We start from the raw sequence: 24,838 nt of genomic DNA, 5'->3' as shown, positions 1-24,838 counted from the left end.
TGGGAGTTGCTCACGCTCATTACACCAGTGGTGGGGGATTCAACATGGCAAATCATGTGAGCTTTGCTGATTCGGACAGCAGACCGGGGGCTACTCGGCACCCACACTGCACGTGAATGCCTGCTCTGACCAGGGGAGTGCGAAGACGGCAGGTGTGTCACAGTCCGTCAGGTTGGATTTTCATTTCAGGGGCAAATGAGGAAGCCAAACTGATTTACCTCCTAACTCTGGGTACCTCCTGCCATCCTAATTACCCGTCCAGGAGCGCTCTGTAGCCAAAGGAGAGCAGAAGCCCTCTGAGGGTACAGATCCTCAGGCTTTGCCTCTAGGAGACGAGGTGTGCCCTGGAAGTGCTGTTTCTCCTGGTCTCTGCATGACCAGTCCAGGCGACCACCCCTCTGCAGCAGATAGCCAGTGCTCAGGCAGCGGAGCCTCACCAGGGCTGGTGGAAGGAGTGCTTGGACAGCCAGACTGAACGAAGCGCCAAAGGTCAGGGGGCCTCTGCACTGTCAGTTTGAGTCAGGAAACATCAGCCTTTACAAAGCAAGCCATCTGATTTGAAAAGATGGCTCCAAGCTTCTTGTGGTTACCAGGGCGCTGTCAGAAGCTATCGATAAATTCAACTTTGCATGGTGTCCCCTTAAAGCGGAGAAGTCAAGACCTCAGACAGGAGCACTGCTGACGCAGCTCGTGCCGGCTGCTGAATGCTTTTGCTACTGGATTCTGACAGCCATCAGCAAAGTCCTGAGGTAGACAAGAGTCCCTTTGGTGACAGTGGGTTTCATTGGTGTGACTGCGGGACATTCAGCCTAGAAAGCCCCCTCCTGGGGTGCACTGTCCTGCTGACCAGATGGATCTGACTGGGGCAGTTCAGCACCAAGCCAATTTGTTCAACTGTCTCCTTTGGTCCGTGCAAAAAGCCCCACCTTGAAAACTGCATGTAGAGGACTTTCATTTTGGTTTTACCAAAACAAAATCAATTCATTTTCACTGCTGTATCTTTCTTATTGGCCTGTTGCTGTCGTTAGCAGGAGACAACTCTTTCAGGAGGTAAAAGCCCTGGGAGGTGTGCAGGACAGCGGCTCTGGTAGCAGCTCCAGCACAGCATGGTGTCAAGGTGATCTTCTCGCCAGCCCAAGGGCTATAGGTGAGCAATGCCCATTACTGATGGAACGAACACGTGTCCTGCAGACTCCCACATGGTAAGACCAAATCGACATTTGCAGCCTCTGACAGCTCCTGCTGCCTGAAATCCATCAGCGAGCCACAGGGAGCGAGGGGGGTTGCGAGGAGGCAGGGAGAGTGCTCAGCAGTGCAGTGAACCCATGACTGAAGGTGTCACTGGATCCAAGGGCCACTTCTGGCTTGTCTCACAAATGGCAGACAGCTGGCAATGTTTGAAGCCCCCAGCTGCAGCCTGAGCCTGCTGCCCTTGGCCCCGAGAGAGGTCCCTGTCACGCTCAAAACCAGAGCTTAGAGCTGCAGTGATTTGCAGCTCCTGATCTCTGCTACCAGTGCCACCAGCAAAGACTGCCGCATCCATCTGGTCACCAGATCATATGGAGAAGCTTATCAAATATGTTTGGTTGCTCCAATTGAACACCAATTAGCCTATTTACTCCTTTTCATTTTACCAGATTTACTATATGCCCCTCAGAAACACCTTTATTTGCAGATGATGCCATGTTTTCCCACATCATGGGCTTGCTTTTATGTGGACAACTTCAGTCTCACCTAACAAGGGAAGAAAGAATACGGCCTTTCATGTCACAGAAGAAACCTAAACGAGTACTTGGATGCATGCTGCTGTTAGCGCTTTGACATGTAGCCAGTGAATTCCTGCTTGGCTAAGCAATACTTCTGGCCCTTCCCTTCTCCAAGACCCAGTTAGGACCTGCCCGGCTCCTTTCATCTGCATCTCTGCCCCAGCTGTGGGATAGCTGCAGGACTGGGGGAATGTCTGGGCAAAAAGCAGAAGCCCTGGAGGGCTGTTTTTGTTCCCAAAGCTTCTCTTACCTGCAGCTACAGAGGTGACTGTGGTTATGTGGATAAATACACTAAAAATAAAGACCAATAGAAGACAGCTTCATAATATGCTTCCTGGAAGGCAGGTGAGCATCAGGAGAGCCTGTTTTATACTCTCCAGATGGACTGCCAGATTGCAACTCTGTCCCCCAGATACAACCTGATAGCCCAGTGTTTCCTGGGCAAGGCAGGTTAAAGCAGCTGCCTCCTGTCACTAGGGACTGTGCACTTTCTGTAAGTGCCTCAGCTCAGCCAAAATACTTGGGGACCCTTCAGACACAAAGGCACCTGACAGCAAATGGCACCACGCCTCCCACAGCCACTGCATGTGCAGTCCCACCTTGTGTGTCTGCTCCTGAAGGCGGCTGGCTGGATGTGGCAGGGAGGAATATTTGGAAACACTTGAGAAGGTTTTTGCCTGTGTAAGATGGGTGGTCTCCTATCATTAAAAGAGTGGGCATTTGATCTCTTTCATCCTTCATTTCCTTTAGTTCAGTTGCACAGTGAGCACAAAAAACGTTTGGTCCTGGCAGTTCCATGTGGTGTATCCTCAAGCCAGGCCCAGGCACACGTGCTTACCTTGGCTGTGATCGAGTCTTTGTTTTCCTGCAAGTTAGAAATAGCTTCAGCGATCCTCATGTGAATGGTCCCTATTACAGTATCTACATTGTACGGTCCGTCAATCCGGTCAGCCACTACGACCAGGGAATCTAGTGAAACAAGACAGAGACATCGCTCATCAGACTCTGTGCAAGCCAAGTTAAAGATCACGCTCACGGTGGGTGGGATAAGCTGTTGGCCCCTCGGCAGGCTCGTGGGGAGACATCCCTCCATTTTCACTGCTGCCCAAGTGCATGCTCATTCTCCCTCTGGCATGGGAGAGCTGTCCCTTCCCAGCACGTAAGTAAAGCCACCTTCAGTGGCAGGCGAACAGAGGTCACCTCTGGCAAATGGCAAATGCAACCTGTATTCACACAAAGTGACCAACACTTCCCGGGGTGCTACAGAAAGGAAAAACAAAAAATTGGGGAAAAAATGTTAAGTAACGCATAGCGGTGCTTGGCCCTAATCCTGCTACTCACTGCACTGCAGCCAGCAGAAAGTGGGAGAACTGGGCTCAATAAAGTGCCACAGGTACTGGATGTGGGCAAGAGCTTCTAGGGCAGTGAAGGCCTGAGGAAAGCGGTAACGCTGCTCACCATCACTTCTGGAAGGACAACGTGTGACCAGTCAGGGAAACACCAGGTTATAAAGGCAGAGAACCAGACCAAAATGCCCACAATTAAACCGATACACAGGGCAGGGAGTGACTGAGGAGTGCCTCTTGCTCTCAGTTCCTCTTATCTTGGAAAGCTCTGACGTCCATGTGCTCCTCCCTGGCCTGGAAGCTCCTGCCTTGATGGTTGGGGCTGTGCTTGGCTTATAAAAGAATTACCCACCTCTGCCTGCCTCCAGAGGTGATTCTCAACACTCCAGCTGGGTCTGAAGCAAGGACAGCCCATATGCTCGCAGGGCTCGGGGCACTCGGGTATGCCACCGCAGAGGAACGCTGACATCCTTGGTGTTCAGCAATATTTAAACAGGATCTCAGGGTGGGGCCAAAACTGGGTTTGCACTTCTAAAATGGGATCTTAACCAGGTCTGACGTTGCCAGTCAAAAATTATAATACTGAAAGTCACTGCTATGCTGCTACTGCCTCAAGTTTCCTACCACTTGTGCTTTAGTAGTCTGAAGGCCAGCTCATGTATAAGCTTCATCAGCATTGAGGGAGTTGGCATTTACATGTGACCTCAGATGGCTCCGGTGTAGTCTGCGTCCCCCAGGGCACAACAGAAACCTCCTGGCAGGATAAGGGACCAGTTAGAGCACTGGGGTGGCCCATGCTCATCTGGAACAGAAAGTGCTTCATGTTCCTGTGGCCCCGTCACATGGAAGAAAAGTGAAATGGCTTCATGTTCGTTCTTCTCTACGCAGGGTGTCAAGTCCCAGGGTTTAGGTTGGAGATCTGCCCCATTCATAAACTGAGTTATTCATTAGGAGTCATTAATTCTTCTGTCCTAAATCCTGATACCTCAACCTATCAGCCTCGCAGGAGACTGTCACAGCAGATGCTGTGATGTTACAGAAAAGTTTATTCAGCATGAGTTTGTACTGCCAACATTATTCGTGAGCAATGAAACCAACAGGTGACTTATACCTGGCAGTTCAACAGAGTCTCAGTAAAACACGTCCTTCAACCTACACCATCCCACAGCGTGTAGGTCACCTGCAACACTGCTGTAAAGGACTGACGCTTATCTTTGAGCCACACAGCAAATTTCCTTTGAACAGGAGTCCAGCCAGCTGGGACACAACCACAGCCAACAGCCATTTCAAACCTGCGTGGGAAGTGTTCAGTCTGTTGTCTTGGCAAGCCAGCAGGACTCAGCAGAAAGACCCCAAAGGACTTCCACAAGGTCTAGGTGAGGTTTGTGTAGAAAAACGAGGCCCATGGTGGATGTAGTGTGTTAATAACAAAGGTCTGATCCTGAGCCCACTGCTGTCAATTTGAAAGTGTACGCAACCCTTGCAAGTATGTTCTCTCTGCTGTTACATGATTGATGTTCAGAGCCTGACAGCTCTCAGAGAATGACCAGGTCAAGCAAAGACTAGATGATGGACAGCACAAACCCACAGAAGACACCAGATCATGCCCACAGGGCTCACAGTCTGAAAACAGGTCCAGCCTGTGGGGAGTGAGGGCGATAGTCAAACAACTGGGGGGGGCTCAAGCCTCAGCCAGTCTGGAGCATGGATCGCAAAATACTCTTTGCTCAGGTCTATAATATAGGATTTAACAACATGCAAAGTCACAGCTTGGACACATCACATATTTTTTTCAGCACTTAAAAAAAAAGAAAAAAAGGTTTTGTTGGTTAGCTTGTGCAAGAATGGAAGCAAGGGCCACAGTCCCCAAGTTAATGTGCTCTTCTGCAACACAATCCCATGGCAGCGCTGATTCCTAAAGCTAAACGTGCCATACAAAGGGGTAACGTTTTTTTGTATTCTGGGAAATAGCATCTCCTGCAACATTAAAGAGCTTGCAGTTTAACTCTGCTGCCACTCAGGGGTTGCAGCGTCACCTTTGAGACTGTATTTTCCAGACAATTTCAGCTTGCAGAGGCACTAATGTTGAGATACAGACATTTAAATCAAAGGCTGCACGCCAAAATTACTGATAAATTATGTTCAAACCACTTAGTATAAAAATCTCCCTTAATTTGACCTGCCCTAATTTGTCAAACTGAAAGAGTCACTCTGTGTTTAGCGTAACAAAATCCTCTCCAGCTACACAGAAGGGCCTGGAGAAGGGTGAAGAATGGACAATGCTGGTGAACTGTTACCTTTGACTCTGTGTTTTGCTCCAGTCCTTGATCAGACTGTGACCTCTGACACTAAAATGTACAACTGCAATTTGAACAAACTCCTATTTCCTCCTAGTCATCACCCCTTGACAATGCCTCTTGGGGAAGAGGGAGCCAGAAAAAGTGCAAAATGCACCCGGAATTGCCTCCCTGTCAATCATGGGGAGCTGTAGGCTGACCTCTGCGAGACGGGCAGTCACCCTGCCAGGAGAGCAGTGACAGGTACCGGTTGGCTTGCTCTGGTCAGAAAGGCTGAAGCACCATCAAAATCCTGGTGTAAACCCTTGGGGAAGGGACTATTCCCACTCCCCGCTTTAGCAGCAGCCTCTCAAGTTGCTGTCACGGGGAGCACTTCCAATTAGCCACAGTCTGTTGCCACTTGGTTCGTTAGCGCCCGGAGCGAGGCGGGCAGCTGGCCAACACACCTGACCCAGCAAGTGCTCCGGCCTCTGCGTGAGTGGTTCCCTATTTATTTTGCAATGTCCCTTGAGAGGCAGATGACACTCCTTGAACTGCATCGGGGTCTTTATTGTGAACACCCCCACATGTCAACCCTGAGCCATCCTGTTGGGCTGCAGCTGGCTAGTGAGCTGGCAGTCTTGCTGGCCAGGCAGTGGGTGCCAAGGCAAGGGAAAAGGCCGAGCCTGAAGCTCGTCTCATCTGGCGCTTGCCTTCCGTGAGCCCAGACAAACATCAAGGCTCCCTCTGGTCTCAGATCACTCCAGGTATAAACTCCAGGTATAAACCTGAGACAGAAAGAGGAGCTGGCTGGCTGATGATGCTCTGTGGGCACAAGGAACAGCGAGAGCTTCACCGCTGCAACCAACCCTCCCTGATGGACAGCAGATGGGGAGAGGACGTGTGCTGTAACATAGACACCGTTTTCTAAACACAGATCCTCACCAGCCTTAAACCGTGTCCATTAGCTCCACAAGCCACTCTCAGCAGTAGTTCACATTTTAACCAGGAGCCACAGGCTCTGGAAAACCAGCTGAATGACACCTGAGGTCGTCTTAGGAGGGATGCCTGGATCTGATCAGGCAATGCAGAATTTCCTGCAGAAATGCCAGGTTGAAGTTCTCCAGCTTGTGTTGCACCAGAGATCTGGCCACACCATCGCAATGGCATTTCTGGCTTTAAACTCAGCAAAACGGACACCTCTGCACACATACAACCCACTTTAAAATAACCATCATCTTAGCTGAGTAACACAACAAAAATGAAATGAGCTCATTTCTTATTTAAAATACAAGTCCCATTCTTCCATTCCTGGCGATGCCTGTGACCTCCCCCTCCCCAGGTATTTAAGACACCTCTTTCCATTCAGAAGTATGCGATTCACAGCCCTTTGCTTTCCACCCATGGAAACAGTTTATGGCTTTGTGTCTCCAGATTGCCTCCTAAGGAGGGCAGCAAGTCCTTCTCCCGCTCTCACAAGTGCTCTGGCGTGGATAAGGTGGTGGCTCTGACAGCGTACAGGTGGCAGGATCCGTCCCTAAGCTTCAGCACTTGGGAGGGAAGGAAGGACTACTTGAATGCAAAATGGGGGCAACCCCAAATGAGCACAGGCAAGATGAAAACTCTTTAAGCCCTTGTTAGCCAGCCCAGCAGTGTGTTTTCTAATGGTATTAAAGCCCAGCAAAACGTCCTGCAATAGCTTCTAGGCATCAGATCACAGAGAACCCATAGTGTAAAATAGCCTCCAACAGTCCTTTCTTTACTCGCCAAACACTGTCTCAGAGAGCTCAAAAAATGCCATGAGGGGCAGCTGCGCTGTAGGAGAGAAAGGCTGTCTTACCCATCAGGTACTTCCACTCGGTGTTGAGGTCTGCTTGGTTGGCCAGGCAGCCCTTCACGACGTTCAGGCAGTAGTTGTTGCACGGCTTCACGCTGGACATGCCCCGGCAGTGCGGGCAGTACATCAGCTTCATGATGGCGCGAGTGCACTCGTGGCTGAGGGAGACCTGGGGGTGACAGATCAGAGTCAGGCACACGGCTGGTCGGGGGGCAGGCGCACCAGCTCCCCCCGTCCCTAGGGTGAAGGAGCTTGGCGTGATCTGAAAGGTGGCACGGCTCCCCAGAGGCACAGCCCTGGGAAAGCTGCTTCCCTCTCACTGCCTCTGCTTCTCCCCACCCTTCCTCAGGTTTTACTCCTGTTGGAAGGACAGGACCCCCGAGGCAGCTGCTGGTTTCTCGGGCTGTGTTTGAAGCCAGGGTTCTGGGAAAAGCCCGTATGTGAGCATCATCCTCTTTCCAGCCAGGTCTGGTGGCCACAAGGACAGTGCAGGTTGCCCACTGGCTGTAATTGTGACCCGACTAATGGTGCACGTGTGGCCCTGGAGCCTCTGCAATCAGTGCCACCGCCATGCCCTTTCTGCAGGAAGGGTTTGTTGTCACTGCCTGGCAGATGCAGGTGTCCCCCCACAAACTGCATCTCTGGCTTCCTGGGGGGATGCACAGCAGGGGCCTGGACACGGCAAGTTCTCAGCTGGCATCTTTGGAAAGGAGAATGGTGTTGGGGAAAGACTTTAACAATTCCAAAAGTATGGGCAATTGAGAGCACTTGACACTGGGAAGTGATTGCTCTCTGAGAGTACTTCAGGAGCCGCAGGCAGCCGGTGAAGTGGGCCAACACATGCCGTGCCAGCAGCTCACAGGCACCGCACCTGCAGCCGATGCTTTACAGAGGTGACTCCGGAGGTGGCTTTGCCACCTTTAATTAAACCACTCTGGCCCCAGAAGCACAGAGCCAGCGCAGGTGCAGAGCCCAGAGAGCAGGGCAGGAGCCTCTGCAGCACGTCCAAGTCCCCCCTGCCCGTCAGCCATGGGACAGTGTCCCCCTCCGACTGCCACAGGCAAGGGGCTGTCAGTGCCAGCTGAGGGATGAATAACGACCTGGCAGACCCTGCAGAGGTGCTGGCAGAGCTCAGTGCTCCCCTGCCTTGTTGCTAAAGTGTTTTTCTCCTTTGTGGTCTTTTTCCATCTTTGCTCAGATCCATTTGCAACTCCCTTGTCATTCTTTTAAAATAATTTACAAAAATAAATGTAAGTGTCTGTGCTTGGTACCCAGTACTTGGCACTCACAAGGAGCCCAGAGGGGGAAAAGTGATGGAAGGGGCAACTCTCCACAGGGCAAAATCCCTGAGCCTCAAGCTGCAGCTGCAATGCTGAGAACGGCCTCAACCTCGTTATTATTTGTGAAAAATACTTTGAACACGGCCTTTTAAGTTCCTTCTGGAGGACTCCAGAAAGATCCCATTCTGAGGTACCCTCAGGAGAGGGAGAACATGCTGAGCCCACCCAGCCACCAGAGGTTGAGCTGCCCCCTCCCTGAAACTGCCTGCATGGTAGCACCTCACTCCCAGTCAGCCTTGGAAAACAGCCACTGGATCGTGCTGGGGCTTCATCATGCAGGAACACATTAAAATAACCTCGTGAGAATCTATTTCAGGACCGGGACAAAAATTTCAAGGTCTCAGAGAGGGAACCCAAACAGAGAGCGCATCCCTGCCTCGGCAGGCAGAACAAGCCCTGAGATGCCTGCGGATGCTCCACCGCGGCCGGAGGGGCTGACAGGGAACACCATGCATGCCAAGGCTTCTCCCCGTGTCCTCAGCGAGCTTTCTGCCTCCTTGCTGGCACAACTCCCTCAGCCAGGAGCCAGCGGGCGGCTGCCGTGCGGCTGTGCTGCCAGGAGATGGAGGCTTCGTCCCACCGCACCGCACGGGAGCCACACGCTCCATCCCCGGGAGAAGCTGGAGAAGGCACCTCTGCCTCGGCGATCTGAGAGGGGATGCAACAAAGCAGAGGGACGGGCAAACAAAAGAATAGCTTATGTTTCATCTGGGGCTTTAAATAACCACGACTGGACTGAAGAGACAACAGGCAAGAGCATGTTGAACGCTAACACAGGCTGTAGCTGGAACCCTTCCGAAACCAGAGCATTACACAGAAACCAGGAGACGCAGCTAGGAAAGGAGCTGTGACCTCTCCTTCCCGACAGAGCAACCATGAATTACACCAGCTCCAACCAGAGCATGTAACCTGGGCAGGCAACCAGACCCTGAACACAACTTTGTGTTTTACCGGCACTCACTGTCCTGGCTTACCCAGCTGTGGCCGCGGAGCACAGTCACCTCGCACAGCACAAAGCCTGGGAGCCGTGGCACCGATGAGTCACGCAGCTGGGCCCCGAAACGTGGGACTTTCCACAGCGCTGATGAGAACCAGCGAGCAGCCGGCTGGTTTGCCTGCACCCACACCCCCCCGTGGCACACGGCGCAGCCTTTGCGAGCGGGGGGAGCTGAAATGCTTTGGTGGACAGCAGGAGTGTGGCATCGCCAACGCAGGGAACACCCCAGGCCAGCCATGCAGCGGCAGAGAGGACAGCCAACAGCAGCTAGAAAATAAAGCTATTTGGTACCCTGCCAGAGCCTGTGGGGGACAGGGAGAGAGGCAAGCGACAGATCTTGGCTCAGAAAAGCATCTCCAACATGCTTAGCTTTCAAGTACGGTGTAAACACAGCAATAGTACTGGAGCTACGCAGGTGACCACAGTGAGCCCGTATTTAAATGAAGCTGTGACAGCCCCAGTGGGCATTTCACATGTATTTCTGCTTGCAGAATTTATCCTGGTCTCTGCATTTATTTTTGTGAGTGTCTTCTGCAAAACAGAAAGGACCTTCACACCCTGAGCACAGCACTGCCTCACCCAGTGGCGAGTAATCGTGCAGGGCCACCCGTGCCCTGCCACCAGGCAGAGCTGCAGATGGGGAGCAGCAGCGGGGGCTTGCTCCTTGGTGCCCACCTACTCCACCTGGCCTTTGGCACGACTGGCGAGCGCAGGCAGCTGCCAGGGCTCCCTGTGATGCAGACAGCTGCCTGCTGTCCTACAACCCACCTCCCTCCAACCTCTATGTGGCTGTCCGCCAGCCAAAACGGCCCGTCCCCAGCTACACCGCCTGCGTCCACACCGGTGCCCACAGAGCGGCCACCCCCTGCCCATGCAGCTCTTGTGGGCTGCTGCCACCTGCTTTGGGGCAGCGCGTGTAGGCAGAGCACCGTGTGACAATGGCACCAGAGGCTCAGGCTCAGCTCCCGAGGGGCTGGAGGGAAAAAAAGCTGCTTTTGTACCTTGGCAAGGATCAGTTCTGGATGTCAGAGAGGAGCTGTGTGTGTGCTGCCAGCCTGTCACTCTTGCAAGGTGGCTTTGTCTCCTGGAGGACAGCAGAGTGCCACCCTGCCCCAGCCTGCAGCACCCCGGCGAGGCGGCACCCTCACCTCTGAAGATGAGCAGGTGACACATCCACCACCAGCTGTTGCTCCACTGAATCTAGCAGGTGCCAAGCGTTCCACTTAATCTCTTGGCAGAAGGGCTAAGTATTAATTTTTGCAGGTGGAAGAGGCCAGGCTCCACTCCCGTTCCCCAAAGAACAAGGCAAACCTCTCCTGCTGGCAGCAGCACTCCTTTCTCACAGGCAGGCTGCAGAGGTGAACCCAAAATGGAGGGATGAGAGGGCAGGAAGAGGAATTTCAGGGAGTATTTTCTGCATGCTTTGCTTGGCCAGAGCTCAGTTCATTGTCGTTCCACCCAGCTCATGCACTTCTGCTCCACACAGGGCAGAGGGGAGCAAGGGCTTGGGGCTCTCAGAGCCCCCTGCCCCAGCCCTCTGGGGGACTTGCAGCATGTTAAGAAACAAAGCCCTTCAAACGTTTCTTAGCCCTTGCAGATTAGTCTGATGAAGTCAACTTCCAGGTTTTTTTCAGGCATGCTGTATCCACACAGGGGGATTCCAGCCCCCATTAGGAGGAGCTGAGATTCCCTCCCCTGTATGGATACAGCAACACCCCCAGGAGAGTGCTGCAGGTCTCCTGCCTGCTCACCTCTCGGGCACATCCAGCTCCAGCAGTGGGACCACGCGCCCTCCACGGCAGCTCGTTCCAGACAAACACCCCCACGGGCAGAGCGGAGCCATTTCTCCAGGCTGGCAAAGTCAAGACTGACCTTCACTTGCATGCTGAGATTCCTTCACTGCCTGTGTTTCTCCTTTCACCCTTCAGCCTCTGAAAGAACCTGAAACGTTCTGACCTAGCCCCCTGCCCACCAGCTAATGGACGCCAGCTGAGACCCAGCCGAGAGCCCCTCTGGCTTCCCAGCGCGGATCTGCAATAACTGACAGATCAATAAGCAGCGTCCTCTAGTCATCACAGGTGGCCTGAAAGCAGGAGCTCGCAAACTCCTGCAGATGGAGTGAAAGCTAACATAATTTCTTCATCTTTAAATGATCTGGCACAGCATGAGGACAGTACATGACAAAAATTGATTTCTCTAAGTACCATCAACCCGGTCGAGCCTGTGACTTGTACTCCTTTAAGGAGACATAGTTCTCCTCTAACTTTAGTGGCACCTATAGTCTTTTCTTAGCTCAGTGACCTAGAAACTGCATTAAGATGTCAAGAGAACATGCACAATACATTGAGGAAGCCATTTTCCAAGGATCTGAAAAAAAATTATTACTGAGAGGTATGGCTTGGCGCCAGGGCACTCCTCATTCAGTTGTCAGAGGTATAAATAAATATGCAAAACAAAGCTAAGCCCAGCTGAAAAATACATTGTTCCTACGCCATTGCTCAGTTAAAATCCACATGCTCTGTTCTGATCCCAGTGACATCAGTAGGTACGGTCCCTTAATGTGTAAGCCCAGCGATGAAGTGATAAGGAAAAGATGTTATTTTCTAAGATATAGCCAAAATAGGGGACAAATAAATCATTTTAATTAAAACTACTTTACAGCTGGGGATACAGTAGTTGATTTGAGTAGCAATGAGATAATGCAACGGGAACAGGTGGCTGCCTCATAAAAAGCCCCATTCCACCATAAGCGCTGACATTTCAAGGAGGTTGTCATCAGGTATTATCCCGTGACTGTGGCTTGTAGCAAGAGCCGAGCGCTGTGCTTTTCCATGGCTACTTTCCAAAGCCTGGTGTGCCCATGCTTTGTGGATGGAGCCACTCAACCAGATGTGACTTGCTGGAGGCAAGCGCTTCACCGGAGCAAAAGATGCCCGGGACAGAGCTGGAGCTTGCTCACAGGTCTGCACAGCTCACGGCACAGCCCCCGACCCGACTGCTGGGCTGGGGGCTCGCCTGTTCCACACTGGCATCTGCACAGCACCCAGTAGAGAACAGGCACGTGTGGAGACAATATGACAGAAAATTGAGAACACGTCATTCTCAGCATTCCGAGTGGCACTGGTTTCCCTCATTCTTCCTCCTCCTGAGCAATGTTTAAATCAATTACAGTAAAATTAATGACTTCTGCAAGCAATTTGCTGAGAGGATGGGCTGGGGGATTAGTCACTAGCTGGGTGCCTTGCCACCCACCAGCCAATTTAGAAAACATTCAGCGTGAAAGGCATCTAACAGTTTGGGATGGCCAGGGCTTTAGTCCCTGTAGGACACACAGCAGCAAGGCAGTGCTCTAGTCAAAACGGGATAGATTTTTCCGGAACATGGGAAAAAGCCTTCTTAACTTTCCTCTGTGCCTTTAAAGAACAAATCAAACTTGTGATTTGCATGTTAAGCCCAAGTTACCCTTCTTTGCACAGATACACACGCTCAACAGAAAAAAGCAAGTTTCACAGAGCCACAGGACACTTCCCTCAGCCCCACCATTATCTGTTCTTTCTCCCCTGAAAGCTCCCACCCAGGTTATATGTTGATTTTCCAACCAACACCCGCTGATTTGTAGACCTCTTTTCAGTGTAAGGTTTGGTGCAAGTCACAAGGGATGCAAAAGAGGTGCAACGCCTCCTGGCCTGGCCCTGGACCTCTCTGAACCTACAACAGCGGGAGGTTTTTACCCTTCTGAACTGGGACCTCATTTGACAAGTCACACAAAAGAGAGAGGTACAAAGAAGAGATGTGTCTTCTGCCATTACCCTAATGCCTACTGCTTGGAAAATATTCAAGACCCTCCAAAACACCTTGAGTAACGTTAGGGCACAGGAAGGACCATGGAAGCGATGATTAAGTCTTACTGAGTTTTCACAAGTGCTTTGTCTCTTTTAGCTAAAAGCTGCTACACCCTCCTCACTCCAAAAAGCATTTTTTAATCCAAGCCAATTATTTCTTGAAAAGATGGCCAGAAAGATGGAAGAACGAAGCGTGGGATGCAGAGAGGAAGGCCCTGGGGAACAGCAACCAAAGAGGCACCAGTGCCGGGACAAGCTCCGTACGTCACGCCTGGGAGTTACGTTCATGTCCAGGAGATCGAGCAATGATTCTCCCTCCCCCTGCCAGCTTCCTGAACGCTGGAGAAAGGTTGAGCTTTGGGAAGCCACAGGCATCTGGAAAACCGTTTCACCAGTGGCAGCACCGAGCTGGTGCCGCAGCAGCATGGTGTGCGGTGGGGCTGTGCTGCCGGCTCTGGGGCACGGCACAGCGGCTCCGGCCAGCGGTGAGGGCTGAGCCCAGCTCCGCTCCGGCAGCCCGCGGCCGGGCTCCTCCTGCACCCATCACGAGGTGGCCAGCTCCTTCGGCACCCAGAACCTGCAGCCAAGCTGCGGATGCTGCTTTTGAAGTGCTGGCTTCAAACAAGGGAAAGAAGAAAAAAAAAAATCAAGGAAAAAAACCCCAAACCCATTCCCAAATCTGCTCTCCTTTTGAAGCCTGGCTTAAAAGCAAATGAGAACCTGTAGCCTCGCTGCAATGTGATGGGACTCCTCGGCCTTCAGGGGCCTTTAAGTACATCTGAAAGGCATTTAACACCAATAAAATAAGCTGAGCTCTTGCTGGTACTTTTCCTACCCCCTCCTCCCCTTGCACACTCCCCACCATGCTGCTGTGAGCCATCTGCGCCTTGCTTCCCAGGGGAAGCAGGGTTAGGTACAGGGGAGAGGTTCAGGGATGGAGAAAGAGGCCTGGGTGAAAAATCCAGGCTGGTGGGAGTGCTGTCAGTCCCTCGGCTTGTCATGGGGACACAGGCAGGTCGGCTGACGGAGGGAGAAGGCTGAGCTAGTCCCTAATGCTGTCAGTGGAGGTGTCGTTCTGTGGGCTCTGTCCCCGTTAAAGGTTTTGCCCAAGGGGGGTGTAAGGGTGGGCTGCAGGGAGGTCTCGGCAGCGTGCCGCTGGTGTTCATCGAGTGGGACCATGTCCCAGCTGGGCGGCCACTCTCCTGGTCCCTTCCTGGCTCCAGCCTCCGCGGACCAGCGCAGACCCAAGGGGACACAGGGACCTGCAGGAGCTGGCTGCGGCTCTGGTGAGATGCAGGGATGGTTGGGGTGAACACAAAATACCTCCAGACATGTCAGATACACGTCAAAATGTACGTGTCACTAACTCTCACTTACATTTTTCCAGGTAGAAGGCCTTACCATCTGAACAGCCATTCTAAACTCCAGAAGCACCAGTTAAACCCAGTTTAACTTAGGTTTCCAAACCAACAGAGGCGTTACACCCAGCAGGTAACAGGCAGCATCCCAGAGGCAGGCACATGCGCTGGGCAGCCAGGGGCAGAGCGCACCCACAGCTGGAGCCTTCCACCGGTTCCGGGGGCTGGACGCAGCTACATGACGGTTGCAGCCAAGGTCCAAACACCCTCGCTTTCCTCCTCACGCATATTTTAAAGGCAGGGGATAGAAGTAAGGGGAGTTTTTCCTGCCAGCTGTGAAAACCCCATTCTGGGGTAGTGTATAAGAGAAAACAGGTCAGCTCTTCAATTCACAGATCAGGCTGTGTGCGCTGCGAATGCAGGTGGGCGTTCAGAGCCACTCCAGTTACCCCAAATCCCTCAGCTGGAATTGCACAGTTGGGATAAAGGTGCCAGTATGAACAACAGCAGCTACAAGAAAAAGGCCAAGGAGGGGAGCAGATCCCGCCAGGTGGGCGGCGAGGAGCACTGCCGAGCTGCCCGTGGGACAACCCAGAGCCCAGGAGCGGGCTCAGAAAGCCAGCCTTGCCCTCTCCTTCACAGCAAGGCGCTGGGAGGACAGGTGGTGTGTTTCACCAGGGAGCTGGCTGGCTCGGGAATCAGGGCGATCTGCAAACGTGGCAATTTCATGTCGGGAACCATTTCATTTTTAGTCTTCCTACAGAAGAACCTTCAAATACTATGACCAAAAAAAGAGCAGGGCTGTGTTGTTCTTTGCATCTGCATGGGTGCAAGCTGGAAACCAGGGCTGTGGCTGCTCTGTGCGCTGGGCTGTCAGCACCCAATTTCCCCGGCAAAAGGAGCAGGAGCTGCAGGTGCTCCCGGCCCTCCACCGGCGCAGGGGAGCTGGCGCGGGGAGCAGATCCCGCTCTCTCCACCACATGGTCAGCAGCTGCCTTGTGCATGTTTATGCCAGCCCTGATGTAATTAGCACCTTGACGTGTGTTAAATGAACCAAGCTTTCCAATCTTTCAGACTAAAACTCTAAAAGAAACAGCTGCGGGGCTGACAGAAATATGATTCTTTCAAAGTCTAATGAATTGTATAATCACTTCAGTCATTATTTTGCATCTTCCTTCCACAAATGCACAGCCACGAGCCCTTGGAGCACAGTGACTGTAAGGCATCACCAAGCCCATCGTTCAAGATACATCATGTGCGTTTCCCAAGCCCCGTCAGGGATCAGAACGCGAGCGGGGTGCAGGCGCAGCGTGCGGGGTGGTGGCTGTGCCGGGGTCCGGTGGCAGGGGCAGGGCACAGATGACCCTGCAGTTTGGTGACCCTCTTGCTTTCCCCTCACTGTGTTCAGCTCGGCACAGGCTGAGGGACTCAGAGACTGGAAGCTGATGCCAAATTCGTGCCCTTCATGCTCCAGCACACCAGAGCTGCTGTTAAGCCTGAGGCCAGACAGACTGCCTGGGTCCAGCCCCACCAGCCCAGCCGCCAAATGGCCATTTTGCAGACTCAGAAAAAACCCCCAAACATTAAAAAAAATGAAGGCTAGGGTAATCCAGCCAAACTGGTGCAGCAAAACCGGGAGCGGAGGTGTCCCCGTCTCCCTCTGCAGCCGGTGGTGAGGGCTTGTCCAGCGGGCAGTGACGATGGCTCCAGAAGGCAGTACAGCCTGCAAGGGACGCCAGACCTGAGGGCAGGACCCACAGCTAACGGGGGGATCTGCGCTTTCAGATTCCTGTCTAGCGCCTAACTGCCTTCAGGTATTAAAATGAGGAAGATTCATGTGGGCAGACAGACTGCTGCTGTGCTCCTCTCCCTCTGGAGGAAAATACTGCAAGCCACCACCTGCCTATTCAACACACTCCCTGCTCTGTTCATCTGACGCAGTTATTTCCAGCTGGTACAATTTTCAATCCTTTGAAAACTAGATTCAATTGACTTTTAACCACCAGGTAAATATGGGAGACATATATCTGCTTGCCTGCATTATTTCTATTATGTTCAGAACACCTATAGGTTTTTATCCCCAAAGGGTTGTTATTTAAACATAGTAACAGATAGAAATACTGGAAAGAAATATGTGACATGCATCAGGATGTGTTCAAGACTGCATGCTCCCCATCCAGTTGGATTTGAATCTGCCCAAACAAATTCCAACATTACCGCAAAATTCTCTCCCTAGCTTTACATGTAGTGGTGCTGGAAAAGAGCAGTGGGCTGCGAGGAGGGGTGTGTGGGGCTGCAGGAGCTGCTGTACCAAGGTGGTTAAAGCAAGGAGGCAGATGACGGCAGGCTGGTGACTCGGGGAGCACAGCCAGCTTGGGGAAAGGGATACTGAGCTTCTGGGTTTGCAAAGGGCATTGGCCCGACTGGGACTTAGATCTGAAATGTTTTAAGCCATGTAATCCCACGTTTGAACTGGCCAGGGACAGCTTGCCAAGAAAACACGAGACCCTTCAGCAGAGGTGACACTGACTGGTGACACCGGTCTCAGCCAGGAAGGGCACGTCCCAGCCCTGCGCACCCTGTGGTGCCCAGCCGTGAGGCAGGTCTCGGCAGCCGTGCCAGGGGCTGCGTGCGGGCAGGAGGCAGCGAGCACAGCAGCCGCTGCAGGAACTAGTCCCTGAAGGCGCAAGAGCTTATCTCAGCCCGCAGTCTAGGACAGCGTTCACAGGCAGGGGTGTCTGAAGTACCGCAGGCTTCTCAACTCCTGGGACTTCAGTCCTCCTCCTCCTGAATACAGCCAGACCTGTAAAGGGTGCTGGTGGCATTTTACACCCTACAAATTGCTGCTGGGTCTGCAGCAGCAAACATTTAGCACAGGCACTGACCAGCTCATCGTCAGAAAGGCCCATCGGTGGTTGGCAATGACAGTAGGGAAAAAACCCAGCATGCTCCTGCAGTTGCTGTTTGTACCTGGCTGTGGTGAGCTGCATCCCTGCCGGTAACGCCAGCACCCTTGGGACCCACAGCTCCCCACTGCTTGTCCCCCACACGGAGATCCCACAGGACTCCATCTCACATTACCTCTCCTCATTTTTTTAAAGGGGGATGCCAGACCTGAGGCTGAACTCGTGGATGATGGCATCTTATCAAGCAGAACTGTCTAGAGGTACAGGTAGCTGCTATCTGAAGGTGAGAAGCTCATAAAATCCCAAGCAAGCAAACAGATGATGTCCCTGAAGAAAAATGCTACCTCCCTTGGTGGGAGCAGGTCCCAGATGAGAGCTTCTCCCAGATGGAGAGATAATGTACTGTGGCACCTTATTGCTCCTTGGGGCAAAGCTAATCTCTGCACGATGGCATCCTGCTGTCAAGTCATCTCCGTAACACAAGAACACACACTTCTGCCACATAAAAACTGAGCAGCTCGAAAGCCAGAGGTGGGTATCATCCAGTGAAAAGGAAATAAATGTGGTGCTATAAGGATATTGCCACTTGCCAGTGCCACGGAACAACATTCTCATGACATCTATTTACAAACACTAATACTGTCTTTTCAGGATCAAGAGAAGGCCAATTTAGATAAATGCTTGATTTCATTACAAAAGTGAAAACCTTTAAATGAAATAAAATGTTATTTACAGTTGTATGTACTTGCTGCTGATGCTCTGAATGAAGACAAGCCACTGAAAGGATGGAGATGTGTCACCGAGCACACGGGACAGGAGTTCACTGCACTTGAGCTGTTTTAGCCCAGTGGTTTTGTAAGTGCATGAAGATTATAATCTTCATTTTAACCAGTCAGATCAATTTTATGCCTACTTTGCCCAAAAAGCAACTGGAAGCTCAAAGACAGAAGTCAACTATGCCCTTGCAAGCTATGGAAAAAAGTGGGGTATGAGAAATAGCTGCAATCTTAAAGGACATAAGGACCAGGGACCATACTGTCTTTGTTATATTATTGACTTGTTGGAAATGTAAAGCATGTTTAGATAAACATTATTTTCCATATGTGTCCAGCACATTCACTTAACTATGAAAAACATCTATAAAAATTCTATTTTTGGGCCTTTTTAATTGGAATTTGGTTCCCATCCATATGTAGCTTGACCCACCATGTGTTTAAAAGTTACTCATATGGTAAATAGGAAAGCTGCCATTGACCTTACACTAACACAAAAGTTTAAAAAATAAGGCTTAAATAAAAATATACTGATAGAAGACCTTCATCGGTAAAATGAAATACAGGATTTAGTGAAAATTCTTATAATTAGTAAAGAAAATCATCATCAAATCGAATGAGAATCGGCCTTAAGAACATTTACTCAGAAAAGTAAATGCAAACAACTATTCAAATTGATTATTTAAGTAAGTGTTTCTTCCTTACATAGCTGGTCTTGCTTCACATCAAACCCCTCACTACCATGAAGAAACGTAAAATTCAGGAGCAAGAAGCAATGAAGGTCCAGCAAAGGAAAAACTGCCCTAATAACTCATTTCCTGACCAATAAGCAAAACTAATTTTAAAAATACCTTCTTCTCCCTGCCTTTGGAAATGGAACATTATTTCTTTTCTTTTTCTGCGCTCTCACTTGAGCTTCACTGGGTTGTCAGGTCTCCAAGGGGAATTTCAGGACTCCGGATGTTTTTTGACAGGCACAGGGCAGCTCTCCTCCCCGTCTGTCGGAGCAGCACGGGTATGGTGCTGAGACGCAGGAGCCCACCGAGGCGCCGTGCACAGCCTCCCTGCCCCTCCTGGGTGCCCCGGTGCAGGCAGGATCACGCCTGCTACCTGTCCCCACAGCGCTTTGTGCAATAGTCCTGACCTAAGACCTAGATGCCAGAGCAGTATCATCATCTGAGTAATACATAACAAAACCAGCCAGGATACTCCTGCTTATCATGTTGCACCTCTCAGAATATTTTGCTTTTGTTTTATAAGGGTTTATCTCTCAGCCCTTGCCATTTTTACCATCTCAGTTTTGCTTCCCCCCCCGCTGTATTTCAATTCACTCACACCACGTGTTTCATAGGAGCACATTCGTGCTTTACTCGCTGAACACGGCAATTGCTCACGCCAAGCGTGGCTCTCTGAGCAGCAGCTGGCAGCAGCAAGTCCCCCAGCACAAGGCCTTCACCTGTTCACATGAAGCTTGGAGTTGCAGCAAAGACTCCTTTTGGGCAGCTGTTCATCTCACAACCAAAGGAAGGGATACTAACCAGAACTGGGATATTTCACCTCTCTTGCCCTAGCACACAGCACAAGGTGTGCACCCCCAGGGAAGCCCCTTTTCTGTCTGCCCTTCACTAATGATTTTGTGGCTGCCGCAGTTTCAGTAGCTGCTAATTCACGGAGACGATGAAAAATGCACTTGATACTGTGCAACGGAAACAAAAACCTGTGATTTGTGCTGAAAGGATAGCTACGGAACTAACATGGACACAGAGATGCTGCCCCAAGACCCCCACCCACGCACAGCGCATCAGTAACCCCTAACCCCGTACCAGGGCAGGGCACCAACCTGCACGTCCATCCCCGGCCCTACTGCTCTGCCTGGGCTGCAAAGAGCCACAGCAGCCACGTGTGTGCCCCCAGCCCCCTCCCACAGCCGCCATGCAGATGGCAGCGCTTCCGCCGCTGTCAGCGTGGGGCCAGGTTGGTGGCAGGAACTGCAGCGTTAAAAGCTTTAGATCTTGGTGTCAGAGCCTGCAGCCTGTCAGGGTGACTTTGTCTTAAAAGCTAGGACGGCAGTAAAGATGAAAAATTGTTTTGCCATTTTCTCCCCGGCTGCCCTCAAACTATTTATCCCCAGCAGGACGCAGAGCGCCTGCTCCCAGCACACCGCTCCCGTTCCTGTCCCTGCGCTCCCATTCCTGCCCCTCCGTGCCCACCAGCCACCAGCCGGGGGCTGCCTGAAGCCATGGCTTCCCGTGGGATGGGGCAGCTGGAGGCTGGGGAAGCAACACCCCTTGGGCACAGCGGAGAGGCAGCAGGCATTAAAGAAACCTCAGGAAATTCCCGTCTGTAGCTCAGCCAGGGAAGGCTCTTCCCCATTTGAAATCAGCCAGAAAAACTGGCCAACAGCACCGTATCTCTACAACGCCCGGTAGCGCTGGTGCTGCACTGGACCTGGAGCAGTGACAGGATACAGGTGACAAAGACCAAACCGGAAATGTCAGAGAGCCGAAACCAGGAGGGTGTTAATAGAAATCAGTAGCTTTTCTGGGATTTGCAAATAAATAAAACTGAAGTAATCTAATTTTTCAGAAGCTCAAAGCTAGGTAATTTATTTCTAAGTGTCCATTTAAATTAGATTTTCTCAGACTTCCTGACCAAAACACTCACCGCTGCTCCGTACAAAATTTCAGCTCAAAGAGTTATTTTTAAAGGCTGCTGCTGCCAGCTGACAAGGAAGTCGAATCCTAGTCTCTGATCTTAATAGAAGTCTTAACGACTTTCTCCTAATGTTGTAACTATAAAGCAACATGAAAAATGACTTAAACCAAACCACCAGTTGTGGATCGAGCTCAGCACTTCACATCCGTTCAGTGCTAGTGTAAATCCACATCTGGTAAAGGACAGTGGGTAAACCAGGCCTTTTATTTCAGACACAGCTGAGGGCTATCAGGGCATCCATAAAACGGATTTCCCACCTCAGCCTTCTCATTCCCTCTTGCCTAAAGTACCGAACCCATTCCTGAAGACAGGGGAAATGGAGCAGTTTTGGCCTTTGCTATAAAATCAGCTCTAAGGGAGGCTTTGCTGAGGTTTCCCGACTCAGTTCATGCAGATTGTGTTATAACAACAACATGCCAGGTTAACTGCAACCCCACGGAGGGCTCTTGTGAAAGAGATGAATGGTTGGGACCATCCTGGAAGACCCTCTGTCCTGGAGGAACGGGCTGGGGAAAGCAGAGGGAAGAGGAGGATCCATGACTGGTCGTGTACCCACATCCTGTTTAATAAGTGATGCCGACAGAAGGAGAATTCAGAAAGGGGGGACTGGAATCCAAAACCAACGGGTCAGAAGCCTACATGAAGGTGGGGGAAAAATACACTGCATGTCTGTGTCTCAGGTCCTTCTCTTCCACTGATACCACAACTGCAGTTGCCTTGCCAAACTGCTGTACCCACCAAACTTGGCTACAGGTGGAATCACGCACATTGAGCTGGAAAACTCTGACTTTCAGAGGATTTATGACAAATATTTTACTTTGGTCCCCCTGAAATTACATCATTCTCCTCTTTTATCTGTCTTAAGTGTCATGAGAGTATGATGTTAATGAGATGTACAAAGGCTTTTGGGTAGCTGAACAGTTTCACAGTCCCACATTGATAAATTAAAGCATTTGTCACTGTTACCACATTAATGTTTCTTCCGAGATCAAAGTCTGGATTTGCTGCATCAAATAGTACTGTCCTCTACTATGCATTACCGTGCATTACCTTCCAAGGAAATGAATTGTGATTCTGTATTTCTACATTCACAGCTTAATCATGCCCTGATTCTTACACCTGCTGACTGCCATCACCACACGCAGTATGCAAGGCATGTTTCAGTATGGATTTTCTCCTCGTTACCTGTGTGAAAAGCCTGAATATCTTGTTTCAGGACAATCACTTTTTTCTGGCTCTAAAAGGCTGCTTCTGCAGTACCGAATACAGCCAATTTCCTTCCTCCTGAAACCCTGGATTCGGTCAAGCTAATTTAAATTTATATAGCACCTTTCATCCCTGAAGATCCCAATGCACTTTCTCAAACTCACCCTCTCTGTACACAGAAGCTGTACAAATATACATGGCTACACAAGCAGACACAGCAATCCCATCACCGACCGCTGAAACGCATCTCGCCGCATGTATTCCCAGCACACTTGTGGCAAGCCAACTCTGCACACCCTGCAGCATGTCACCATCACGGAGGAAAATAAGGCAGCGTGATATAGAGGCATGTCAGGGAAACGCGAGGAATCTAGGCAAGCAACAGAATGGCTTCTCCACCTGGGCGACTGACACCTTGATGCTTTGCTGCGTAGGTTAAAATGAGGTAAGACTGATTTGCGGTGAGTTATACCTCATTGCTGCTGCACTCTCAGTGCCTGCAGAGGTCCAGGCTATCTGCTCCCTTCCACCGATGGGTGACCCTCAAGCAGTTTGTTTTATAAAACTGAAAAGTATCTGCTTTGTAATGAAAACATAAGGAGAAATAAACCCTCTTCTCCCCGACAGCAGCAGTTGACTGGCTCCGGCTAGTCTGAGGATGGAGGAGCAGGAAGAACATACCTGAGAGACCTTTCTGACCACGTCACTGCCCACCAGGAAGCCCTGTGCGTAGGAGCGTGCCGCGATGAAGGCTCGGGTTGCCTTCACCTTCAGGTCCCTGGGAACTTCCCCAAAGGGTTTGTGCTGCTCTGCATGTTTCACCATGCAGTCCAGGTACTCGTCTGTGATATGGTACTGGGGATTCATCAGCTTGAAGAGCCGCTCCAGCAAGCGTGTCCAGAACTCATTGAGGGCCTCTTCCAAGTTGATGTTGGAGCCCCGGTAATAGCGGCGTAGCTCGCTGTACAAGTCCTTGAAGACCTTCATGTTTTGAGTGTACAATTCTCCGTACATGCTCGGAAAAGCATCATAAAGGGCCTTTTCTGACTTGTTCAACAAATCCTGGAAATAACCTGAAGAGAGAAGAAAAAGGACACTGTGATGCATCAGCGGGACAAGCAGGAATCCATCGGGCTGTGCTGTTTGGCAGCAAAACCCAATGCCCTGAGAAAATAAAAGGGCCCTAACAGAGCTTTTCCTCCAACTGACCTTACCCAAGCTCTCAGCCTTGACCCTTAGCTGAGAAGAGTGAAGGAGGAACTCCCCAGTGCCTGAGAACCGTGGGCTGGGGCTCTCCACCTCTTCTGGCAGCCTCACCTAGAACCAAAACTGAGGCTCTTCCCTGAGTGCATAAGGTGCCACAGTGTTACTTACAGGTTTTCTTTACAAAACGCATCAGCTGGCATTGCTTACATATACCGTAACTTCCCACAGCTGTCAGCCAATGCCTTACAAGATGCTCAACTTTGAATCAAGAACCAGCTGCTCCTGGCACAGAAGTTGACGCTTGTTACGCATCACTAGAAGATGCAAACACACAAGGATGTCTGGACGTTGCTCAGGCAGTGGAGGTCTGACCTGTACCAACTGCTGGCAGAGTCAGTCCAGCCTATCAATATTAGCACCCACACCAGAATGAAGTAAGAGAAAGATTTCACCTAGAAGATAACCTGAAGTCTTCCATTTCACCACAAGAAAGACTGGAATTTCTCCAGCATCACCCGTTCTTACCGTCACACACAAGTGAGGGCTCTTCTGGCGAACACTGCAACTTCAATTTTAAAATGGAACTTACCACCCCACCCCACTACCAACCCCTGCCCCCTTGATTTCCTTTTTTTCTTGGAATGCTGCCATTCCTGGCTGAGGCACTGATGATCTGGAGAAGCCAGCAGGACTCCAGTATGACATACATGTCTGAAGCACAAAGCAAAAGCGGTTTAAGCCAAGGTCCCTGCAGGCTCGAGGTCTTTGGGGCAGCACATGTACCTGAAGAGGATGTGGCTTTACTCTGACTGTCATCTCACTGACCCAACACCACCATGATCCGCTACACAACCTGAAGCTGCCTTTGGAGACATCGCTGCAACTCGTCTGAGCTGCCTTTCCTGCCTCACTGCTGGTTTTCCAATGTGTTAATTCCAAAGCCCTGGTGAGATGGAGCAGGGCTGCCACCTGTGATGATGCCCAACCCTTCAGAGATGCCCCCATCAGCCTGAGTCATCACAGCCAGCTTGGCTCCGAGGCACAGCCCCTACTGCATGTGCCAGAGTCCCACGTGCTGCAACAGAACAGGCACGTCTTTTTATGTATTTAAAGATGGGGTTGTACTCTAGTGTTTTTGAACTGAGGCCAACGTCACCATGTCTGAGGTTCTCATCCCATTTGCTTATTTGGATGTGCATCCTGCTTTTGTTTAGGTATTAAACAATAGTTTTACACCCCAGGTTCAGTTGTTGTAGAAATGACAGAAATG

General features: G+C 51.0%; 1 protein-coding gene across 1 annotated transcript in view; it reads right to left on the bottom strand.

Annotated features, from left to right (window-relative positions):
• Window positions 1-24,838, bottom strand: part of GPC1 (glypican 1) — a 209,763-nt gene that overhangs the window by 5,763 nt on the left and 179,162 nt on the right. Inside the window, exons 3-5 of the mRNA XM_080409686.1 lie at window positions 23,044-23,435; window positions 7,229-7,394; window positions 2,605-2,735 (exon numbers count right to left, since the gene is read on the bottom strand). Of these exons, the coding sequence (XP_080265812.1) occupies window positions 2,605-2,735; window positions 7,229-7,394; window positions 23,044-23,435 (689 nt within the window). The remainder of the gene's footprint in view (window positions 1-2,604; window positions 2,736-7,228; window positions 7,395-23,043; window positions 23,436-24,838) is intronic.

Source organism: Falco punctatus (assembly GCF_963210335.1).
Source record: "Falco punctatus genome assembly, chromosome: 13".
Taxonomy (NCBI): Eukaryota; Metazoa; Chordata; class Aves; order Falconiformes; family Falconidae; genus Falco; species Falco punctatus.
Note: the sequence above shows the minus strand (reverse complement) of the source record. Positions and strands in the feature narration are given on the sequence as shown.